General features: G+C 44.6%; 1 protein-coding gene across 1 annotated transcript in view; it reads right to left on the bottom strand.

Moving 5' to 3' along the window:
- The window catches only part of LOC138300599 (L-threonine ammonia-lyase-like), a 168,845-nt gene that overhangs the window by 56,591 nt on the left and 86,544 nt on the right, over positions 1 to 25,710 (bottom strand). The window contains exon 7 of the mRNA XM_069240192.1: positions 10,670 to 10,766. Coding sequence (XP_069096293.1) covers positions 10,670 to 10,766 — 97 coding nt within the window. The remainder of the gene's footprint in view (positions 1 to 10,669; positions 10,767 to 25,710) is intronic.

Genomic DNA, 25,710 nt, shown 5'->3' with positions numbered 1-25,710 from the left:
CCAGATTTTTAGCATATCCACATTTAGAAACAAGATGTTTCAGAATTCTACATTTTTCTAAATGTGTATATGCTACAAATCTGGCATGGACCCTGCTCTCCAGGACTGACTTTGCAGAACCCTGATCTAGGCCCTCTTCATTAAGCTGTGAGAGTACTGCTCCAAAACCATGCTCTGAGGAGCCTGTTTGCACAACAAACTCCTTGGAGTAGTCAGGTGCTTTCGGCACAAATGCTGTGCACATGGCAGCCTTCAGGGCATCAAAAGCGGTCTGGCAAGCCTCTGTCCAGATCACCTTCCTGGGTTGCTTCTAAGAAGTCAACTCAGTCAAGGGGGTAACAATGGTACCATATCCCTTGACAAATCTCCTGTACTATCCTGTTAGACCTAAGAATGCTCTGACTTCAGCCTGGGTCTTGGGAGGCTCCCAAGCCAGAATAGTATAAATCTTTGGCTGTAGGGGTGCCACTTGGCCACTCCCTACCTGGTATCCCAAGTACACCACAGAACCCTGCCCTATTTGGCACTTGCTTGCCTTAATAGTGAGGCCTGGCTTCTGCAGGGCCTCTAACACTCTCCAGAGGTGTTTCAGATGTTCCTCCCATGTGGAACTAAACACAGCAATGTCATCCAGGTAGGCGGCACTGAACTCATCCAGCCTAGCCAACACCTGGTTGACCCACCTCTGAAAGGTGGCATGGGCATTCTTCATCTCAAATGGCATCACTTTAAATTGAAAGTGTCCATCTGCGGTAGAAAATGCTGACCTCTCCCTGCCCCCCTCAGTTAAGGCAATCTGCCAGTATCCAGACGTTAAGTCAAATGTACTGAGGTACTTGGAAGCTCCCAACCGGTCCTTGAGCTCATCAGCTCGGGAGATGGGGTGTGCGTCAGTCTTGCTGACCGCATTGAGCCCCGGGTAATCCACACAGAACCTGAATTCTGGAGTGGCACCAGGTGTAGCAGCCTTTGGGACCAATACCACTGGGCTGGCCCAAGGACTGCTGGAGTACTCAATAACCCCTAGGGTTAACATTTTAGATACTTCATCCTTAATGCAAGCCCTGACCCTGTCAGTCACCCTGTAAACCTTCTGTTTAATGGGTGGACTGTCCCCACTGTCCACATCATGCATGCACAAGTGTGTGATACCTGGGATCAGGGAAAACAGTGAGGTGAACTGTCACAACACGTGGCGAACTGCTGCTCTTCAGTCAGGGAGGGGGAGAGGATAACTCCCTCTACAGACCCATCTTACTCTCCTGCAGACAGAAGGTCAGGAAGAGGCTCACTCTCCTCCTCCACCCCACCAGCTGTCGCAAGGAGAATAGACAGTTCAGTCCGTTCAAAGTGCGGCTTGAGGTGGTTGACATGCAGGACCCTCAAAGGGTTCCTTGGAGACTGCAAGCCCTCTTGCGCTCCACCACCTCAAATGGCCCAGTCCACTTATCCTGGAGTGCCCTACGCTCCACTGGTGCCATCACCCACACTTTGTGTCCATGTTGAAACTCGACCAGAGTGGCATTATGGTCATACCAGCGTTTCATGTCATCCTGGCTTGCTTCCAGGTTCTCCTGTGCGAGACTCCTGAAGTGGGCAGTCTGGTTTCTCAGAGCCAGCATGTAACTGAATACATCCTGGGGTGATTTACTAGGAGCTTTTTCCAGAGCCTCCTTGACCAGACTTAAAGGTCCCCTCACAGGGTGAACATAGATCAGCTCAAAGGGACTAAACCCAAGGCCCTTTTGAGGCACCTCCCTGTAGGCGAACAGAAGGCATGGCAAAAGGAAGTCCCAGTTCTGCCTCAAGGACTCTGACAGGCCCATGATCATGCCTTTCAAGGTATGGTTGAATCTCTCAACCAGACCATTACTTTGGGGGTGGTAAGGGGTGGTGAACTTGTAGGTTACCCCACACTCCTTCCACAGAGACTTGGTATACGTGGATATGAAGTTGGTACCCCCATTACATACCACTTCCTTGGGGATCCCCATGCGTGTAAAAACTCCCATCAAGGCACGGACCAACACAGGGGCAGTGATTGATCGTAAAGGAATGGCTTCTGGGTACCGGGTGGCATGGTCCACCAAGACCAGGATGTACCTGTTGCCCATGGCTGTCTTGGGATCCAGAGGCCCCACAATGTCACTGCAAACCCTTTCAAAGTGGGTACTGACAATAGGAAAAGGTTGCAGGGGAGCTTTACATTTCCCCCCACTCTTGCCACTTGCCTGACAAGTTTGGCAACACTTTCATTGAGCATCAGAGTGCCTGCGCATTTGGGGCCAATAGAAGCGGGTAACAAGCTGCTCAAAGGTCTTGTCCTGCCCCAAATGACCAACTAATGGCACATCATGAGCCAGATCCAGTAGGAAGGCTCTGAAGCACTGGGTTACCACCAGCACACGGGCTGACCCAGGCTCAGGAACCTTAGGCTCGCTATATAGGAGCCATCCTCCCATTAAATCAAGTGTAATCCAGGCTCCTTGCCAGGCGCCTGGTCTACAGCCTGCTGCCACAATCCCTCTAGAGTAGGGCAAGACTTCTGTGCCTCACATAATGCTTCCCTGCTGGGCCCCCCTTCCTGCTGCCACTTTGAACAACTCAGGGACCTCACCCAGTTCAGCCACCTGTTCCCCTGTAGGTTCCAGGGCCTCCCCCTCTAGATCAGCCTGCTCCAGGACCATGGGAACTTTTGGGGACGGTTTCCCATGCCCCTTGACCTTCCTCCTTCTGGCAGACACCTGGGCCACTCTTTCAGGCTCCAGGGTCTCCTGATCACCCTGACGGACTGCCATAGTCCTGGTGGATACGCATACCCACCCAGGTAGACCCAACATCTCCAAGTGTGACCTGTGTTCCACCTCTTTCCAAGGGGAATCCTCCAGGTCATTGCCAAGCAAACAATCCACAGGCATGGTTGGACTCACAGCTACCTTCAAGGAACCTGTGACACCCCCCCCCCATTCAAAGGGAACCTGTGCCACTCATCACAGGCACTCTGAGTTGTCTACCTCAACTACTTGGTGAAGTACCCGGGGACCTATCTGCTCTTCAGACACCAGGTGACTCCTCACTGTAGTCACACTGGCTCCTGTGTCTCTCAGAGCCTCCACCCTCTGTCCATTGATGGTCCCCCACTGCCTGTACTTTTTGGTTTTCTCAGGCACTAGGGTTCTCTGGACCATCTCACTGTCCCCTAGTGAGACAAGGGTCATCTCAGTGGCTCCCACCCACCTGGAACCAATTCCTCCTCAAGCGCTACACTAGCCAAATCCTGGGACTGCGCACCAGTGGGTGCCGGTGTACCCTTGGGGCATTTGGGGTCCCACCTCACATGACCCACCTGGTCACATGCATAGCACTTACGTGTGGGTCCACCTGCCATTGGCTTCCCTTTGGAGAGCCATGGCTTCTTCTCAGGGATTCTTTACCCTGGGAATCAGTTTTGCGCCCTTTAGAAAACTCCCCCTGTTTACCTTTACCTCCCCTTTCTTCTGAGAGGGACCCTGCCCACCCTTGGCGTGGTCTACCCCATACCTCTTTTGGACCCTGGTGCTCTCCCAGTGGTCCGTTTCCTGCGCAAGCTTCCTGGGGTCAGTCAGCTTGCTGTCAATCAGGTGCTGGCATAGCTCTGGAAAACATAAACTGTACAAGTGCTCCCAAGCAATCAGATTGTAAAGCCCCTCATACGTTGTTTCCTTACTGCCCTTCACCCAACCATCCAGTGACCTGCAGAATGAATCTACACATTCCAACCATGTTTGGGATTCCTTCTTCTTATAAGACCTAGGTTTATCCTTATACTGATCATGAGTGTGACTATACCTAGCTATCAGGGCATCCTTCATGATAGGGTAAGTGAGCCCCTGGGGATCCCCTAAAGATGTCAGGGTGTCCCTTCCCTCTACCTCAATGTGCTGCCACAGACCCGCCCCCCCCCCCCCCAATGAGCTTCAGGGACCAGATTCATATGGAGAGTGGACTCATACCCCTTAATCCACAGCAGGATGTCATCCTCCCTCTTGTAATCCTTCACAATGTCCTTAGGAATGTGCACCCTCCTCTCAGGCTGCACTGTGATGTTGCTGCCACCATCCCTACTAGACTGACTCCTCTGATCCAGCTCCCTCAAGCTGAGCCCATGAGCCAACAACAACTTTTTCTCCTCTATGGCCATCCTCATGTTCTCCAACTGGTGAGCCCTCTCTGTCTGTCTGTCCTGCAACTCTTCAGGAGTCAGACCCTTGGATGAGACACTGCTACCTGCCCTGGAGATTCTCCCCCCAGACAGAACAGGCCCACCCACAATACAATTGTGAACACTCTGCACCTCCTCCTCCTCCTCACCCTCATCCTCTGTGTGCCCCTCCGCCTTCTTGGCTGCCACCCAGGCCCTTAGTGCCTTTTTCAGCTCCTCCTTCCTGGTGGAGTTCTTAATGGGGCAGGGAAGATCCTTACAGAATGGTTTCAATTGGGCAACTGTGTAACTCTCCTGTTTTCCTAAATAAAAAGCAGCTCCAGCTGATGCATCTCCAGACTGAGACATGATGGAGAGTTAAAAGTGCAAAGTTCCAAATGCAGAAAACAAGTTCCCAATGAAGTTCAAAAGTCAATCAACGATTACCACAAAAATGGGAGTAAGGAAAAATCCAAAAAAGAGAAAAAGCTAAATCACAAGACAAGTAGTATATGGTCACGTAGTGGTCTGCACTCAAAACAGTAGTGTACACTTAATCACTGTATGTCAAGTACAAATACAAGTCACATCCCAACCGCTGATCACCAATGTTAGAAATGTGGTCTTTGGTTGGCAGTCAGGTTACCCCCTGTCCAAGCAAGGACCCTCACTCTAGTCAGGGTAAAAGAGAATCACCCTCAGCTAGCCCCTGCTTACCCCCTTGGTAACTTGACACGAGCAGTAGGCTTAACTTCAGAGTGCGAGGTGTAAAGTATTTGTACCAACACACACAGTAACTTAATGAAAACACTACAAAATGACACAACAGAGGTTTAGAAAAATAGAAAATATTTATCTATACAAAACAAGACCAAAACAACAAAAATCCAACACACAAAAGTAAAGTTATTGATTAAAAAGCAAAAAGAGTCTTAAATCCTTAAGAAAACAGGTAAAACACTGTCAGCGTTGAAAAGTACCTAGGTAGTGTCAAAATAACACGCATGGGCGAGTGTGCGTCGAAAAAGGTAAGCGGTGCGCTGTTACTCCTTCTCCGGCCGGGCCGGTGTGCGTCGCTTTTCCTCCCCGCAGGGGAGCGATGCGTCGATCTGGGCAGCACTCGGGCCCGGGCAGGCGTTGTGATGTTTTTCTGCGTTCAACAAGGTTTACGTCGAAAATCCTGCCACACGGTCTCAGCAGAACCACACAATATGGGTTGTGACATTAACAGCCTCTGTCAGCGGGTGTGAGTGTGATTCTGCCAGCTCCGTGCGTTGATTTTCCAGCCGCGATGCCGGTGGAGCGTCGATTTCTGCAGCGAAGCTGTCGGCGCGCTGTTTTTCAGCCGTGTCTCGGAAGGTGCGTTGAATTTTTCCCCGCACGGCGTTCTGTGTGTGGATATTCAGTCTTTTTCTGCCAGCTTCTCCTTTCAGGGTCCCAGGAACTGGATGGGCACCACTTGGCAGGAGTCGCAGCAGGGGCTCCAGGAGCTTGCAGAGAGAAGTCTTTGCTGTCACTGAGACTTCAGCAACAGGAGGCAAGCTCTATTTCAAGCCCTTGGAGATTTCTTCACAAGAAGGAAGGCAACACAAAGTCCAGTCTTTGTCCTCTTGCACAGGCAGCAGCAGCAACTGCAGGAAGGCTCCACAAAGCACGGTGTCAGGGAGGGCAGCACTCCTCCTCAGCTCTTCAGCTCTTCTCCAGGCAGAGGTTCCTCTTGATGTCCAGAAGTGATATAAAGTCTGTGATTTTGGGTGCCCCTCTTATACCCATTTTGCCCTTAGAAGTAGGCCTGCTTCAAAGGAAAGTCTCTCTTGTTTGTGAAATCCTGCCTTGCCCAGGCCAGGCCCTAGACACACACCATGGGGTTGGAGACTGCATTGTGTGAGGGCAGGCACAGCCCTTTCAGGTGTAAGTGACCACTCCTCACCTCCCTCCTAGCACAGATGGCTCATCAGGAAATGCAGACTACACCCCAGCTCCCTTTGTGTCACTGCCTAGAGAGAGATGCAAACAGCCCAACTGTCAAACTGACCCAGACAGGGAATCCACAAACAGGGAGAGTCACAGAAATGGTTTAAGCAAGAAAATGCCCACTTTTTAAAGTGGCATTTTTAAACACACAATCTTAAAACCAACTTTACTAAAATATGTATTTTAAAATTGTGAGCTCAGGGACCCCAAACTCCACATGTCCATCCCCTCTCAAAGGTAATCTATACTTTAATCTTATTTAAAGGTAGCCCCCATGTTAACCCATGAGAAGGACAGGCCTTGCAACAGTGAAAACCGAATTTAGCAGTATTTCACTGACAGGACATGTGAAACACATTAGTATATGTCCTACTTTAACCATACACTGCACCCTGCCCATGGGGCTACCTAGGGGCTCCTTAGGGGTTCCTTATATGTAAGAAAAGGGAAGGTTTAGGCCTGGCAAGTGGGTACACTTGCCAAGTCGAATTTACAGTTTAATACTGCACACACAGACACTGCAGTGGCAGGTCTGAGACGTGATTACAGAGCTACTTATGTGGGTGGCACAACCAGTGCTGCAGGCCCACTAGTAGCATTTGATTTACAGGCCCTAGGCACCTCTAGTGCACTGTACAAGGGACTTACCAGTAAATCATATCTGCCAGTCATGGATTAACCAATTACATACACATTTTGTATAGGAGCACTTGCACTTTAGCACTGGTTAGCAGTGTTAAAGTGCCCAGAGTAACAAAAACAGCAAAAACAGAGTCCAGCACACATCAACAACCTGGGAAACAGAGGCAAAAAGTTAAGGAGAGACCACGCCAAGGATGAAACGTCTAACAGTAAGTATATATATATGTATATATATATATATATATATATATATATATATATATATATATATATATATATGTGTGTGTGTGTGTATATATATATATATATATGTATATATATATATATATATATGTATATATACACATATATATATGTATACATACACACATCCAATATTATGTGCACAGCCTTAGACGGGCAGTGCTGAGACAGGGAATAAGGAGCAATAATCAGATTTTAGAGTCACAAATAAAGAGAAAAAGCTTCACATGGAACACTTCTGTAGTGGCGACAGTGAACGCATAACACAATAATAACATTAGAATATAACATGGTCTGAGATAACCAAGAGAAATGGTCACCATGAGCAAGACAAAGGAGAGACAAAGGCGGTCATTCTGACCGCGGCGGTCGGCGGTCGCCGCCCGCCAAGCGGTTCCCGCCGAAAGACCACTCCGCGGTCAAAATACCATGGCGGCCATTCTGGCTTTCCCGCTGGGCCGGCGGGCGACTGCCAGAAGACCGCCGGCCGGCCCAGCGGGAAAGCCCCTTCAACAATGAATCCGGCTCGGAATGGAGCCGGCGGAGATGCAGGGGTGCGACGGGTGCAGTGGCAACCGTCGCGATTTTCACTGTCTGCAAAGCAGACAGTGAAAATCTTTGTGGGGCCCTGTTAGGGGGCCCCTGCACTGCCCATGCCAGTGGCATGGGCAGTGCAGGGGCCCCCAGGGGCCCCACGGCACCCGTTCCCGCCATCCTGGTTCTGGCGGTGGACACTACTGTAGAGAAAACAACTCAGACTCCCCATCTACTCCTTTGTGGTAAGAAATCTGCCTCTGGAGCCTCTCTCCTAGCTTGAGAGGGACAAAGGAGCTGAATCTATTCTGCACATGCTGATGGTACCTCCACCACTGAATATAAATGTAAAAAAACGCATTGAGTGGCGAGTAAAAATGATTTATGTAGGAGATGATGCCACTCAAAAACATCTCTAGTCTTCGATATTATAAGAGAATTATATGATCCTCAGTGATCATGGAACAGAAAGAATTATAGTGGGAGTACAGTATTAATACTTGTCTCACTGAGGGTCGAATTTAATAAGTGTGAAATAGTGTTCCAAGCAAGTGCCCACACAGAATTGTAACATTTTCAGTATTAACATAATGCCACCACTATAGCCAAAAACATAATAAATCTTGGTGTTCAAAAAGAAATTGCATGTTTCTTATTCACTAAGAAAGTCATCCACATATAGGTTGCCTAGAGACTGTTTTACTCTCTTGTAGCCACGTGCTTTCCACAAATAATAGAAATACATTCATATACACACAAATAGGGACTTTTGGACAAGTCTGTTCATTCATCAGTCTATTGAAGGTCAGTCCCGTGAGATTTTGTATCTTCTGTATATATCAGTTTTGATGACAAATCAAATGACTGATTACAAACATGTATGACAAATGTTTGATAAGCATCATGCAAACTGTTATTTCGTGCACCAGACTAGGGTCGTCATTACGACCCTGGCGGTCTTAGGAATGCCAGGGTTACAGTGGTGGTCGGAAGCCCACCAATGTGGCGGTTCAACCACCACATTACGACCATGGCTGTAGTGCTGCGGTCCGACCACCAGAACTGGCCCTTTTCCGCCACAGGATGGATGGGCGGTGCTAATCCGCTAGGGCAGCACTGCAAGCAGTGCTACCTTTGGGATTACGACTCCCCTCTCCACCAGCGGTTTCATGGTGGTAGCACTGCCATGAAATGGCTGGCGGAGATAGGGTGCAGGGGTCCTTGCACTTGGCATTGGCAGTGCAGGGGGCCCCCTGGCCAACCCTGTTGCAAAGTTCACTGTCTTGCCTTGTGCTGGTGCACCCTACGTACTACAGCATTGCTGCTGGCTCTATTATGAGCCAGAGACACTGCTGTAGGACGTTTCCCTCTGGGCCAGATTTGTTTCCACCAGCTGACCCAGCGGGAAACTTGTATTGGGGCCAACGGAGAGGGGGCCGCACTGGCGGCAACCTACCCGTCTGAACTTTGCCGCCAAAGTCGTAATTGGGCCCTAAGTTTTTAATATTGTGCACACGAGAGAGAGCAGCATGTTATCTGTCCACAAAGTGCTTCAGCACCTCGTCAACGGTATTTAGTGGTATATAAATGCCCACACCATATCTTATCTTGGACAGAAAAATGCACGCCTATACATTGACTCAATTATGTATGACTAAGGTTTTTACCCCTTCAAAAAATACGAATATTAGAACGTGTTGGATCAAAACTTTAAGCAAATTAAATTTCTAAGATGAAGTTCTTCGTCGAAGAAAAAGTATTTGTGCCATTGATGAAAAGTCAAGCCAAACATTTAGCTCCATAAGTTATGTAAAACATTCCCGTTCTAATTATAATAATGGAGCATATGCATCCGACTCACTGTACACTTCGATCTACACCTCGCCAAGAGCTGTGACTCCCTAAACATCCTTAGAGCACTTAATTGCTCTTCACTGAGTGTACACATCTTTGCTCTTCCAAGAAAAATACCAATTTACCTTATTAATAGAATGTATTTTAGCTCTAAATATTGGCGTTCATATCTACAAATTCAGTTCCCACCTGAGATTGCCAGCAAACATAGCGCATCCATCTGTAGCACCTGAGGAGATGGTCTTACAACTCACAGTCTACATGAACCCGTACGTATGTACAATCTGTAGATATCCTTACTCATCCCTCCACTGCAAAATAGCACATCCTCAAGACTGGCAACCGATATATCTGTGCACATTGAGCGTCAGCAGATGAGGACATCTTTAAGGTGACTCAAGGCCTTGATCACTTAAGGATATTTCTCTATAATTTCTTCCATCAGTTTAGGTGTTTTGGAAAGCGGTCTTTACTGCCTTAAATCCAAGTGTCATTTTACTTTGGGGGTCGAACCCCCGACTGTCTGTTGATACCTTTATGTTATTTCTTGTGGGTAAGAAACCCACAACCTCAACTATGGGCCAAATGCCTGTATTGGTTTTATAATCTATATTCACAGAACTCATTGCTTTTTAGCTATCTGTTTTAATTCCTCAATAGCCTCTGCTAGTACCAAATTTGGTCTCCTGTCTGTTCTGTCTTAGAAGCCAACCCTGGGGCCTGGAAAACCTTCTGAAGTGGTCATCCTCTTTTCTGTATGTTGAGCCCAGGTAGTTGTATTTTAGGAATGGAATTTTAGTACATCTTGCCTGTAGTTACTGTTTGTTTAGTGCATCTCTACAAATCGTGTGAAAATAACAATGAAGATTGCATGTTTACAATTATTATAATCGTTTACTGGACATCCCATCAGATATTGCCCTTCTATCTCAGTGGCTGATACAGTTCATGAAAACAATTCAGATTATACATCTTTGCTCTTCCTTCTTTTCTGAGGCTCTACACAGATGGTTAGAGGTTTGTGTAGACAGTTCGATGGTACATATCACTCAGGAGTAAGAGACTCTGCAAAGCATAGTCAATGCACATTACAGGATTATTTATATGAGCGACTGCTTCTTTGTTTTGCAAAAAAACAAAAAATCATATACACTGTGGGCAATCAAGTATACTTACTGGATAGGAAACTGTAAAATTACATGGACTGTGGTAATGTGATGTAGGAAAATGATGATTCCTTACCTCCATACAGTGGGTTAGTAATGCCGTCTTGATCTTTAATGATGTAGTCCATCTTTATGGACTGCTGTAAAATTGGAAACCTTTCAGGCTCAACACCCTGCAACACATATTTAAAATGAGTTACAACATGCGCTACAACTCTTCAAATAAATTACGTTCTACATTAATTGATAATTGTCAAGGAAGTTTGCTGGATTGCTGTTTGGAAAGTCATTTCCTGGGAGTATTGATATTTGGATGGCTTTCCACACTGAAAATTGATGTTTCTGGATAACTGGCGTCTTGAAGGGATTTAATTCGGGATTGGCTCTGTGGAAGGATTGCATTTTTGGTGTTCCCTAAATGGATGGAACAAGGTTTGGAAGGATGGGATGGAGTTCTAGAAGGTTGAATTTATGACTTTTTACAAGGTTTACATTTTTATACAGGGAGTGCAGAATTATTAGGCAAATTAGTATTTTGACCACATCATCCTCTTTATGCATGTTGTCTTACTCCAAGCTGTATAGGCTCGAAAGCCTACTACCAATTAAGCATATTAGGTGATGTGCATCTCTGTAATGAGAAGGGGTGTGGTCTAATGACATCAACACCCTATATCAGGTGTGCATAATTATTAGGCAACTTCCTTTCCTTTGGCAAAATGGGTCAAAAGAAGGACTTGACAGGCTCAGAAAAGTCAAAAATAGTGAGATATCTTGCAGAGGGATGCTGCACTCTTAAAATTGCAAAGCTTCTGAAGCGTGATCATCGAACAATCAAGCGTTTCATTCAAAATAGTCAACAGGGTCGCAAGAAGCGTGTGGAAAAACTAAGGCGCAAAATAACTGCCCATGAACTGAGAAAAGTCAAGCGTGCAGCTGCCACGATGCCACTTGCCACCAGTTTGGCCATATTTCAGAGCTGCAACATCACTGGAGTGCCCAAAAGCACAAGGTGTGCAATACTCAGAGACATGGCCAAGGTAAGAAAGGCTGAAAGACGACCACCACTGAACAAGACACACAAGCTGAAACGTCAAGACTGGGCCAAGAAATATCTCAAGACTGATTTTTCTAAGGTTTTATGGACTGATGAAATGAGAGTGAGTCTTGATGGGCCAGATGGATGGGCCCGTGGCTGGATTGGTAAAGGGCAGAGAGCTCCAGTCTGACTCAGACGCCAGCAAGGTGGAGGTGGAGTACTGGTTTGGGCTGGTATCATCAAAGATGAGCTTGTGGGGCCTTTTCGGGTTGAGGATGGAGTCAAGCTCAACTCCCAGTCCTACTGCCAGTTCCTGGAAGACACCTTCTTCAAGCAGTGGTACTGGAAGAAGTCTGCATCCTTCAAGAAAAACATGATTTTCATGCAGGACAATGCTCCATCACACGCGTCCAAGTACTCCACAGCGTGGCTGGCAAGAAAGGGTATAAAAGAAGGAAATCTAATGACATGGCCTCCTTGTTCACCTGATCTGAACCCCATTGAGAACCTGTGGTCCATCATCAAATGTGAGATTTACAAGGAGGGAAAACAGTACACCTCTCTGAACAGTGTCTGGGAGGCTGTGGTTGCTGCTGCACGCAATGTTGATGGTGAACAGATCAAAACACTGACAGAATCCATGGATGGCAGGCTTTTGAGTGTCCTTGCAAAGAAAGGTGGCTATATTGGTCACTGATTTGTTTTTGTTTTGTTTTTGAATGTCAGAAATGTATATTTGTGAATGTTGAGATGTTCTATTGGTTTCACTGGTAATAATAAATAATTGAAATGGGTATATATTTTTTTTTGTTAAGTTGCCTAATAATTATGCACAGTAATAGTCACCTGCACACACAGATATCCCCCTAACATAGCTAAAACTAAAAACAGACTACAAACTACTTCCAAAAATATTCAGCTTTGATATTAATGAGTTTTTTGGGTTCATTGAGAACATGGTTGTTGTTCAATAATAAAATTAATCCTCAAAAATACTACTTGCCTAATAATTCTGCACTCCCTGTACGTATTGAATATTGGATCAAAGATTCATGTTATGATTTTATTTTGGATGTATTGTGTAATTGTACGCTTTGAAGTTAGATAAATTACTCCTTGGAGAGACACGGTATAAGGTGGATACCTACTTAAAAGAATAGAGTTTGGCATAGAAAATTTGTTGGACAGATTAACATTTAGATGAATTGGATTTAAAAGCAGTATCAAATCATTTACAGTTCATTGATAGAATAGTGCACCTTTCTATGTCTATGGGAAAATGCTGTGGTGTTTTTGATAAATTGCCATTAGGAAGAAATGAGTTTTATGTTCACCAATTAATCCTCCCTTTCTTTGTGTTCTTTACCTTGGTGTGGGTGGATCTCCTGTACTTAATCAATGCCTCTGTCCTTCTTTTATCTAAATGCTTCCTTTTAAAAGTGTGCTGTGCTTCCAGGGTCAATATTTTATTATGGCGATTAGATGTAAGCTTCTTTTTGTGTGTTGAAGTTGGTGTTCAAACAATAACAAGCAGTGGGTTGCTGAAAGCTATGTTATCTTTCTTGTGCTGCATATCTTTCTATACCACATGGCCTTCCTGCCAATAGAAACTGCATTTCGTCTTGCCTCTATGTAAGGTGGGCTGACAGGTGGACACTGACAGATGAGAAATATTGAATGTGGTGTGCTTATTTTTTTATAGAAATGTTTACCTATTTCCCCCTTGGTCCTCACCCTACAGAAACACCACGTATTATTAGCTCTCATATAAGTATAATTGTAATTGCAATTATGTAGTGCTTACTACCCCTGACGAGAAATTTAAGTGCTTTTTGGCGAGTAGCACACTACTCTGGAACCTAAAAGTATTAGTGTTGATTAGTATAGGATACTATGAGTATATTATTAGTATAGGGAGGTGTTAGAAATGGGGTCTCTGGTTGGGAGTCAGTTTGCACTCTGTCAAAGCAGGGACCTCACTCTAGTCAGGATAAGGGAGATAAACACCTAGCATATCGCCTGCTCACCCCCTTGGTAGCTTGGTACAAACAGTCAGGCTATCACGTTGTCGTTGACGGAGTCGTTCCCAACAAACTGATGCCACTTGCGAGGGGGGCGTTGCCGGACATAGAGTCGCACGGACCCCCTCGTACAGTTTCGTGAACAAGGAACCAAGCCGGTGCACTGAGTCAGGGAGGTGAGGCGTCGCTGGATCAAGTGCAGTGTTGGTTCCTTATTGAAGAGCAGCGGAGGTGATGCGGCATCGGTGCGAGGTGCTGGTTCCTGGCGATCTGCCATGGTTGATGAATCCAGCGGGCCAAGACGCGTTGGACGACCTTACGGGGTCGCAGTCACAGGACTACAGTCCCCACGGTGGAGTTGGGTGTCACGTATGTTGGTGACACAGAACACAGGACTCATTGAGTCGTGGGACATCAGCGGGGCTGCAGCAGCATCAGGCCTGCGGTGTCAGTCGTAGTCATTGCACTCCAACGGCGACCACGGCTTCGGTTGAAGGTGGCATCATAGAGTCGGGCAGCGATGTTGGTCCTGGAGTGGTCGGAGCACCTGGTTCTTCTTGTTTTTAGGCCAGCTTTCACTACTAAGGGCCCAGAAACTGAAATAGGCACTTCAAGGCAAGTTAGGGTCCACAGCGAGTGAACCCAGAGGCTGGGAGGTGAAGACTTTGATGTCTCTGAGACTTCTTAACAGGAGGCAAACTTCACAAGCGGATACACAGCAAAGTCTAGTCTTTGTCCTCTTTAAGGCAGAAGCAGAAACTACAGGCTAACCCGGCAAAGCACATACAGTGAAGGGGCAGTAGTCCTCCTCCAGCGCTTATGTTCTTCTCCTTGGCAGCGGTTCCTCTTGATCCAGAAGTGTTCTAAAAGTCTGGGGGGTTATTTCTGCCTTTAAAGTAGACAAACTTCAAAGGAAAATCTCTGTTGCTCACAAGGTTCTGCCTTTCCCAGGGCTGGCTGGAGACACACACCAAGTGGTTGGAGACTGCATTGTGGGAGGACAGGCACAGCCCTTTCAGGTGCAGGTGACAGCTCCTCCCTCCCCACTCTTGCCCAGGAGACTCATCAGGATATGCAGGACACACCTCAGTTCTCTTTGTGTTACTGTCTAGAGGGAATTCACAATCAGCCCAACTGTCAGTCTTACCCAGATGTGGATTCCACTGGCAGGCAGAGGCACAGAATGGATAAGGATGAAAATGCCCACTAAAAGTGGCATTTTCAAACGATCTAAAAACCAACTTTACCAAAAGAAGTATTTTTAAATTATGAGTTCAGAGACCCCAAACTCCACATCTATTTTGGCTCCCAATGGGAAACTGCACTTACAACATATTTATATGTAGTCCTCATGTTAGCCTATGGGAGAGATAAGCCTTGCAATAGTGAAAAACGAATGTGGTAGTATTTCACTATCAGGACATGTAAAAAACAACAGTACATGTTCTACCTCTTAAATACACTACACCCTGCCCATGGGGCTACCTAAGGCCTACCTTAGGGGTGGCGTACAAGTAGTAGATGGGAAGGTATGGGCCTGGCAAGTGGGTACACTTTCCTGGTTGAATTGGCAGTGCAAACCTGCACACACAGCCACTGCAGTGGCAGGTCTGAGACATGTTTACAGGGATACTCATGAGGCTGGCACAATCAGTGCTGCAGGCCCACTGGTAACAATGGATTCAAAGGCCCTGGGCACCTCCAGTGCACTTTACTAGGGACTTACTAGTAAATCAAATATGCCAATTAGGGACAACCAATCATAACCACAATTTATACAGGGAGCACTTGCACTTTAGCACTAGTCACTAGTGGTAAAGTGCCCAGTGTACCAAAAAACCAGCAAAGGAGAAGTCCAACACAAAGTCAAAAATAAAGAAACCAGAAGCAAACAGACAAGGGAAACCATGCCAGGTCTAACAGGAGGTACGAGTTAATTTGAGCGGAGGACATGTGGGTCTGTTAGTTGGTTTGGATAGAATAATGGCGGGATAGAGGAGGGAAGAATCAAGAAGTGTTAATTTGGAGATCATAGTAGTAAGATGAGGTTTGGGATGAGTAAAGGAGAGGTGGAGGATGGAAGAGTCTGTAGAAAGGGAAAAGGGAGATAATAGTAGTTAAATGGTGTTTCGGATGAGTCAAAGGAGAGATAAATGTAAATGTATTCGCTAGAGTAAAGAAGATGAAGGCAGCCTCTATAAAGAAAATCCCCCTTGTGGGCTGTGGCTTTCTCAGGAGTGGCCCTATGGGACAATTGAGGCACAAAGGTGCTTGTGGATTCGCAGTACTGCTCTATGGGTCTAACGATGTCTCCAGATCAGCAGCAAGTTCAGTGAAGCAGCAAAGAGACAAAAGTTAATGGGGTGAAGAATCAGATCTATGGTTTAGTCTGCGATGGTCTGCGATGGCCACATGAGCTGGAAGCAGCATGGATCAAGACCGGTCTTCCGGTTCAAAAAGGAAAGGATCACATTGACAAAAACTGCTTTTTTCATTAAGATAGATCTGTAGAGCATACTCGGTCTTACCTGTGGAAGAATACAGTTGTAAACCTTTTGTTTTTTGTGCTCCTCATGTCTGCATGCTTCCATGCTCAAGCTCTCTCAGAAGGTGACTCTTTCTCATTCCCAAGCATACTGCTTCTCACACACCACTGTGAGGACATTTTGCTGGGCTAAGGCAGTCAGTGGTCACTAAGCTGTGATGGGTACTGTTGTTTACCACTGCTGTCCTTGGGCCCCATGTATGACTGCACTCCGGTTAGACCACCAGTTTAATCCTTTTGTACACTTGGCTCTTCAAGGATAGCTAGATTGAGTAGTAAAGGCGTACTCCAGAAGATGGAAGAAAGGTTAGAACGCAAATACAGTATGACCAAGTGATCCCACACAATAAAAAACGTGTAGACAAATACATCTCTTTAAATGGGCTCAGTTGACAAAGGCAGCTGTGCTAGAAATGTCGTTTTATGAGCACAAATTGTTCGATTCTTTTGTTCGATTAAAGGTGACCTGGCAGTCATAAAACCATTTACTCCTACATAATATTCACATGCAACATTGTAATATTACTTTTGAGTAAGCCCCATGTAAGGGGTGGGCATCGGAAGGCATGTACATGGCTGTATAATTTTCCTGGTAGGGATAAGAGTAAATCCTGTGCCAAGTTTGGAAGAAGAAGGGAACACCCACAAATGTTGTGAGTGTATATATGGAAAGGTTTCTCCACATAGAAAAATATTTTCCACCTGTAGATAAACGAAAAGGAAGCAATGTACCACTGCACAGAGGCCCTGACTTTCAACAATACAGGATTGTACCACACACAAAATTCTGGATTGGCCTAATGGGAATTTAAATTGAAAAAGTCCTACTAATAATATGTAAGGCACTGAAGCACTCCAGGTTTGTAAAGAGTTGGTGCCTTTCCAGATGGTCCATTAGATTATGGTTCCTTATTTTTACCACTTCTGGTAGTTGTGTCAAATCTTGATTGGACAATAACTCCACAACAGCGAATCCAATAGTATAGAGTCGACACATGTTTCATCTCACAAGAGACTCTTCAAGGCTCCAAATACGTCCCTGGGAATATTGTAGCATATAGAAAATATAACCACTTATTAATTGCTATCCTATGAAAATGTAAAGGTAAATCCATCCAATTTCTAGACTCTTCCAGTGAAACATGGAAAAAATATACCATTCACTTGGACGAGGATCAGGAGCAAGATGTCATATTGAAGCTTATCATGGGTGTCAGAGCCTAGTTGCTGAATGTTGATGCAGTGATAGGGGACAATTTTTCCATGTCTATGAGCGATCACAAAGGTGGACTGGTAGGTGGCCAAAAAATGTGAACTGAGCCTTCAACAACCTGCACATTGTGACGTTGGTTGGCTTATCCCCGGGTTGATCATCAGGTAGGACCGATAAGCGGAAGAGCTGGTTTGGTTAGCTTTTTGTGCCAGGAAGGGTTCTAGGTTGGATCAATGTTTCGGCCAGAGAACAGATTGCTTATGGATGATGCTGCTGCAGGTTCTCACTTCTTAGTGGTTCTGTCCCAGGGGATGACCCAGAAATAGACATTAAAGCAGGCTGGCAAAGCACCATGATGAGCTGCAAACACTATAACCTCGAAGAAGGGATGGGTTACACTGCAAGTGGTGTCTGTGCACCTTCCATGAAATGAAGTAAAATAATTGATACACCAGTATGTAACACCCAGCCTACTGCGGAACATAGTGGGAGTGAAGAACCCCCCATCATGTAGATCTGAGCGGATTTTACCGTAACGAGGGTCAAGGAATTGGTAAGTCCTCAACCCACCTCTATTGCAGGTAAAATTGCATTTTTCCCTGAACTAGCTATGTAGCACCCACCAACCACCAGTCTCTGCATCGCCAAATCAAGTGGGCACTAGTCACCTTCTAGTATAGGTGTGGGTACACTTCCTTTTTCAACCCCTGACCAGAAAAGCCTGATGCTCTTTTGGAGAATATCAAACAGACCATGGTACATCCTCAGTGGATGAGCAGATTGTTTATTCTACTAAGGGGGAAAACAACTTTCATGTCTGAAAAAAAGCAACAAAATGCAGTGTGACAGTTATGTACACAGCGTGGCACTCATGATGCATCATCGAGCATTACTGCTGAGAATTGAAGCACAGACATAGTAAAGCATATGATGCAACACATCTACCTTCTTAACAATAACGAGAGTAGTAAAAGGCATAAGCGTTCTCTCCATTAATGGAAAAACAAAAGAACAAGAGGAAATAAATGCCTCAACCTAATAGAACATCCACCTGGGAATATACAATACAACCCTTTTATGTCCAAGCAGGACATCCACGCTCATTCGCTCAGCTTCGTTCATGGCTCCAGGTATCCTACTACAAGAGCAAGTTATGCACCAGCACAACCCACGAGGTAAGGCGATCAACCCTCATCTCCCTCATACAATGGCTAACTGACGTCAGTGAAAATAACAGTCAATCAGTGACAAAAGCAGCAACTTCTGAAAGTGTTATCTACTGAAGAAGAAGCAGAGACTTGTGTGCATTACGTGTCGGTTATGCAGCAGGCTTTCATGTGTTATTTCTCTGATTTCTGAGACTTTTCACAACGTCTCATTGCTTGGCGGGCAGAGTAGCACGTTTACGTCACCATAACATTTTGTTTAAAAGACAGAGGCCCATATTTATACTTTTTTAGCACCACATTTGCGCCGCTTTTTGACGCAAAAACGACGCAAACTTACAAAATACAATTGTATTTTGCAAGTTTGCGCCGTTTCTGCATCAACAAATGACGCAAATGCGGCGCTAAAAAAGTATAAATATGGGCCAGAGTGCTCACAAAGATGTAAACCATGTAGAACTGCCACATGTTACTATGGTAGATGAGTTTGTTTAATGGTTTGTTTCCACTACAAATACCCCAAAGTGCTCCTTCAGCATGTGTTGGATCTTCTGCAACACTCTTTTAAAGGGACTCTTTAGTGAAAAATAAAAAATGATTTCATTACCCAGTTCTGTATCACCAACAATAAACAGGAAGAATTTCAGAAGGTCTATTTATTGCGAAATATCTGGTTGCGTTCTGAAACCTGTCATTCTTTGAATGGCTCCTTTCAGTCCACTCTAGATCGAGTACCCTAGCGAAGCGTAGACAGACTTACAGATGACCCTCTTAGCCATTAGTGATCTATGTGTATTGCCCACTGGAATTAGTTAATTTTATATATGCACCTCAATGGAAGATGTGACTTGGGTGGATGATTCTTTGGTAGGATGTGGCTTGGGGTGACTGTCTCTTTGAATTAATGGTGTTAAAGAAGGCTATCATTTGGGTTAACATGGATTAACAGCATGGATTTACTGAAGTGTGAAGATAAAGCTTGAGTTAACGACACGTTGGAGTTACTGAGATATTTGTTTGTGGATGCCTGTAACTTTGCATATTTAGCACGTTTTGGATGAATGGTTTCTTCCAAAGATTTAGGTGAAAATTTCTTTAGATTAATGTATCCTTGAAAGAATGTAGTATTGCATAAATGGCTTATCAGATAGATGGCTCCTTATGTGAATATGTTTTGCAGGAATGCCTCAAAGGAAAGGTTTAGGCCATCATTCTAATATTGGTGGTAAAAACCGCCTACCGCTGCGGCGACTGCCGCCAAAAGACCGTCGCCACGGCTACCAGCCGTCTGCCAAATTACTACAGTAGCCGGAATTCCGCCAGAAGGATGGCGGAATTCCAGCTGCGGCCATGGTGGTGGATGAGGGTAAGGTGGCGCTGCTGGCAGCAGCAGCGCCACACCAGTAGACCGCCACAGACCGTATCATGACACATGATATGGCCTGGCGGTGTTCTGCTGGACCTCTAAATTTCCCCATAGTTTTAATATCTATGTGGAGCCACTTGAAGTCCTCCTTGATGAATACTCAATCAAGATTCACCAGCCTGGTGAAAGACTTCACTCTTTTGTAGAAAACTCAGAGCCCAGCACATACAGTCCACCGGCCATTTCTCTGGAGGGCTGCAGCCTTTGGAGGCAGGTTTTGAAAGCATTGGGCTGTTCCCGGTGTTTCTCTCACTTTTCCCAGTCCCCTGAGGTTAATTGCATCAAGCAAGTGGATGCTTCAAGAGAGAGAGAAAACAGTAGGCATAAGTGGGAAGGCAGAATCAAATGATTAAAGAGGGAGAGGAGCGAGAGGAAAGAAAGAAAGAGAGAGATGGATGTTTGGGAAAGAGAGATCATTCAAGGAGTTGAAGATAGCAAGTTTGATTTGATCATTTTGCCAGGTCTGCTTTTGGTTCCCCAGTCCTGCTATGCTCAGAGCCTTTTGGAAAATCACACGGGCTGTCAAAAGTGAAGTAATGCACAATGCAAATGCCAATATCATACCAAAACATAATGTAGCCTAAGATTACATGAAATAACGTATCACAGAATACCATAACAGCATAACCCAGCATAATGTGCCGTAAAATATCATAATTCTTTATCAGAAACTCTCACAAGTAAAGACATCTACTGCCTCTTCCTCATCAAAGCTGGATAATACCCATGTTGAATATTAATAATGCACCAGTAACTTGTTTAGAACATTTGAGGGCAGGGGCATATTTCGATTTTAATGAATATTTATTTGACAAATAAAATGACAATACAGTATATATTATTGACAGATGTAGGAAATGTGTATGTATATATATATATACATATATATATATATATATATACACATATATAAATGTATTTATGCAGAAATAATTTTTCATTCTTAACAAGGATTATGCTACGCTGTTCGTGCAGATTTAAAATGTTTGTTACTCTTTTTATAGGAAGCTGGAAAGTCAAATGAAAAAATTGTTAATTTGGGTGTTTACCGCAATATTTCGTTTTAAGTTTCGATTCCACAATATTGACTTCCAGATAAATATCTTATTGTATTATTCATTAAAATCATTACAAAATTTCACTGATACAGACTAGGTAAAAAAAAGGTAAAAAATTGTGGAATTTACGGCAATGTACTTTAATTTCATGGATTTTGAAATCAGCCCCTTTTTAAAATAGCTTGGTTGATTTCTGTGGGCCAAGTGTGCTTTAAGTTCCTTACTCCGCCTAGCGGTGTTTTTGATCCTTACAGGGCGATTGTCTCGTCTCAGATTTAGATGCATTTTCAGTTATAGTCCAATAAGTTGTTTTAAGTTTATCAGCCAGTTAGACGGGCCATAAAGCTTTGCAGCCAAATTTCGTGCAACTTCTTAGTGAGTTATTTTATATCCAGACCCATGGACAGAATATTTGCTTGCTTTAAGAGAACCTTTGCCAATTGCTTGTTTGTTTCTATTCTTTAATAATCTTTGGAATCAGAAGTTTAATGCTTGGGCTGAGCCTTTTAAAGCTTACAAATGGGCCTCGAGACAGCCTCCTTGGTCGATCCACCCTCCTAGGTATTTATATGAGGATACCGTCTCCATTTTCTCTTTTTCCAGATCCAGGAGACTTTTTTGTTCAATCTGTGCCCGAAGGTTATGATCTTTGATTTGGTGATGTTACTTTAAATATTGTCAGTGTCACAATATGGTGTAAGAGCGCCCAGTGAACTTTGCAACTCTGTTGTCATCTGAGTCAATATAATGGTGTCACCTGTATAATGTAGCACTTAAATCTTAATTCACACCAGCATTGGAGGGAAAGCTCTTGGTAATCTGAGTGGTTGATTTATGTCAGCTAAGTATGGATTGAAAAGGAGAAGTGCTAGAATGCCGTCTCTAGATGGAGGCTTATAATAGCCTTTAGAAGGGAATCAGGAATGCCAAATTTGGTCCATAGTTTGTCTCTATCGACATTATTGAAAGCAGTGGTGAAGTCCAGAAAGGCAGAGAAAACAGATCGACCCTTCACTGACATTTATTGCTCCAACAGTGCTGCTAGGCATAATAGATTGTCTTCAATATAACTTCCTATTTGATACCCTGTTGAAATAAGAGTTTCAAACCATTCACCAAAGTCCAGCTTTCAAGTTTTTGATTGACATTTTGGCAAAGCACTTGCCTTCGAGATCCAGGAAAGAGGTAAGACTGAAGTTCTCTAGTGCATTTAAAGATCCCTTTTTAGGTTGCAGCCTACCAGACAGCTTAGCTGTCTGCTTGCTAAAGACATCTTGGGGACATTCAGAAAGCTGATTTAGGAATGCATTCTGCCCGTTGCTTGCCATTGGCTTTGTGGTTTGTAACTCATGTTGTCTTGCTTTCCATTTGCTGGCGTTATTTGTTTTAGGCTGCTCAGCTTGAGTTTGTACCTTCCCTTGCCAATACCTTATTTACAGTATCCCTCCAAATGCTCCCTTTCTGTAAACAGGCCTGTAAATTGTGTTCTTATTACATCGCTTTTGCTGTGCATTCAAAGACCAAGGTCAAATGTCACGTGCTGTCTTTGGAGGGCACTTGTTTACTTTTCTTTTTCTGACTTCAAAGTGAGAGGATTTATGTCACAATCGTGCTGGATAGTGGGGGTGGCAAAGAGTTTTAAGTGTAAGTATTTCAGAATGTATCATAATTAAGAACACAAGTGAAGCACATTTGTTATCTGTGAAATGTGTTAGAAACACATATTTTAATATGATCAAAACAATCATTACACTAGGTGATGACATTTCCACACAGCTTCACCTGTGCACTATCTAGTTTTATTAGTAAAACTATGTCTGTGAAAATGTAATAGTCATTTCAATTGAAAATGTGTTGTCTGCAATGGCAGTGTGCAACCACACATGAATACTCCACTCTGTGTCCCCCACTCTGCTTTGCACCACTCCCCTTTACACTACTCCACATCACTGCACCACTCCACCACTCCATGCCGCTGCACTCTATGGCACATCATGCTACACCGCTCTAGTCTACCCTGTACCACTCTAACCTATGCCAATGCACTCTTCGCCACTCTACTCTACACCATTGTACTCTTTGACACTGCAATCTACTCCCACTCTGGTCCAAGCCACACCAGTCTACTCTGCACAACTTAATTATATGCCACTGTACTCTATGTTGGTCTACAACACTGCACTCAATGCTACTGCACTCTAAACCGAAACACTCTACGCCAATGCACTTTACTCTCTAACACTCAACTCTATGCCCCTACATTCTAAGCCAATCAACTGTATGCCACTCGAATCTTCTCTGCACCCCTGCAGTTTATACCACTGCACTCTACACCACTTTAATCAGTCATTACACTCTACGCCACTCTACACAACTGCATTCTGATCTGTACCACTCCACTCTACACCAGTTCACTGTACTCTGAAACAATCTACTCTATGCCACTGCACTCTATGCCATTCTACTTCACTCTGCACCACTCTAATCAATGCTACTGGACTCTACGTCGCTTTATCTTAATCACTGTCATCTATGCCAATGCACTGTACACAACTACACTCAATGTCACTGCACTCTATGCCACTGCACTCTACTCTACATCACTGTACTCTATGCCACTGCTCTCAACACCACTCTACTCCACTCTACATCACTGCACTCTGAAACTCTACTCTGCAACACTGCTCTCTATGCCATTGAATTCTACACTACTCTACTGTGCACTATTTCACTCTATGCTACTCTGCTCTATACCACTGCACATTATGCCACTCCACTCTACAGCGCTATACTCTGCTCTGCACCACTCTATGCTACTCTACTCTGCACCACTGTATGCCATGTACTCTATGCCACTACACTCAATGCCACTCAACTCTACTCTGAGCCACTGCCCTCTGCATCACTCAACTCTACGCCACTCCACTCAGCACCACTCTATGCCACTCTATGCTACACCACTATATTCTACACTGCTGCACTCTACTCTGTGCTACTCCACACCACTGCACTCTGCACAGCTGCACTCTACTATGACCCACTTTCATCTATGCCACTGCATTCTATGACACTGCATTGCATGCTGCTGAATTCAATACTACTGCACTCAATGCTAGTGCACTCTACGCCACTATACTCTGCAACACTCAATGCCAATGCACTCTACACCAGTTCACTCTACTCTATGTCACTCCAGTGGATACCACTCTACGCGACTCCACACTATGCCACTCCAGTACACAACCTTCTGTGCCACTCCACTGTACAACACTTTACTCCACTCTTTACCATTCCACTTTTCATCACTCCACATGACTCATCTCTATCCCACTAACAGTTAGCCATGCTGAACAGCAGCCACACTGGTGAACGACATGGCTAAAACACATTGGCAAAGCCAATAGCTCTTGCATAGGTAGGACCTCTTGTAGGGCGATTGTGTGGCGGCAGCGATTTTCACATAATTACAGATTTTCAGCATTTGCCACTTAAGCCATTATCTGCCACATAATCTACTGATTTTAACAAAAAAGAAATGTTGTTTCTAGCTCAAATGGTTCAAAAGTTACCAAATATGAAGCAACACTTGTTGCAGCGCAGTGGAAGGCCCATTGCAGAGCTGGATGGTCACCTTTCTATTGCTTATTGCTGTATTTGGGTGTTTAACTGGTACTCATGAAGTACAACCAATTCCCAGATAGTGTTAGTGATGAAAGAATGAAGCAATGCTATTACAAAATGTGATGCATTATGCTGAAACCTTTTCCTTTTTCTTGCCTCATAATTTACTCAGTCCTGTTGCATAATTTGGCCTTACCCTGTTGCATAACTCCAGTGACCCTGCCTCTGACTTTGACAATGCTTGTTTTGTATTGGCAGTAACCAGGATTCCCTCCATCTATCTGGGTTGGAATTGGAGGCCAGACGGTTATTAAAGACAGAGAGCAGTATTGCAGCTGATTGTGCCTGGGCTTACTTGAATATAGCTGCTGGAATGCCATTTATGCCTGGCTCCCTACCAATGCAGATAGTTTTAATGGAGGTCTCCGCTCCTAGCAGCATTAGTGTCACCTCAGCAGATTTTCCTGTGCTGGGCCCATGCAGTGCGTTTCTTACTATTCTCTCTAGCTCGGTTACACTGCGATCCACATATACGTTTATTTACGTATCTCGACCAATTACTGGTTTAATCTTTATGGCAGTCATTTAGGTTTTTTACATTGAAAGCTGATTTATCAAAAACCCAAATTTTCTTGCGCCTTTGACTTTGCCACTTAATGGAGCTCGATCTATTGCTTTTTTTTTCTCTTAGGGCCAGATGTACTAAGATCTGGTCACAAATACTGGTCACAATTTGCGACCAGTATTTTTGCGACCAGTTGGGTAATTCAAGAACCAATCTCTGTATTTATAGGCCAGTTTGCAAGTTACTAACTCCTAGTGGGTCACAATTCGACCTACCTCCTGAATATTAATGAGGTAAGCTGCTTTTGCAACCCATTAGTAATCACAACCATCACAGGGCTGGTGGCCTGATGAGGTCAGTAGACCACCATGTCTATGATTGCTTTTAAATAAAGCATTTTTAAAAATGGGATGCATTCAAAAAAAGAATGAAAAGTTAAGCTAACATTTCTTAAGAGTAGGCA

The sequence above is a fragment of the Pleurodeles waltl genome, chromosome 6 (genome assembly GCF_031143425.1).
Source record: "Pleurodeles waltl isolate 20211129_DDA chromosome 6, aPleWal1.hap1.20221129, whole genome shotgun sequence".
NCBI lineage: Eukaryota > Metazoa > Chordata > Amphibia > Caudata > Salamandridae > Pleurodeles > Pleurodeles waltl.
Note: the sequence above shows the minus strand (reverse complement) of the source record. Positions and strands in the feature narration are given on the sequence as shown.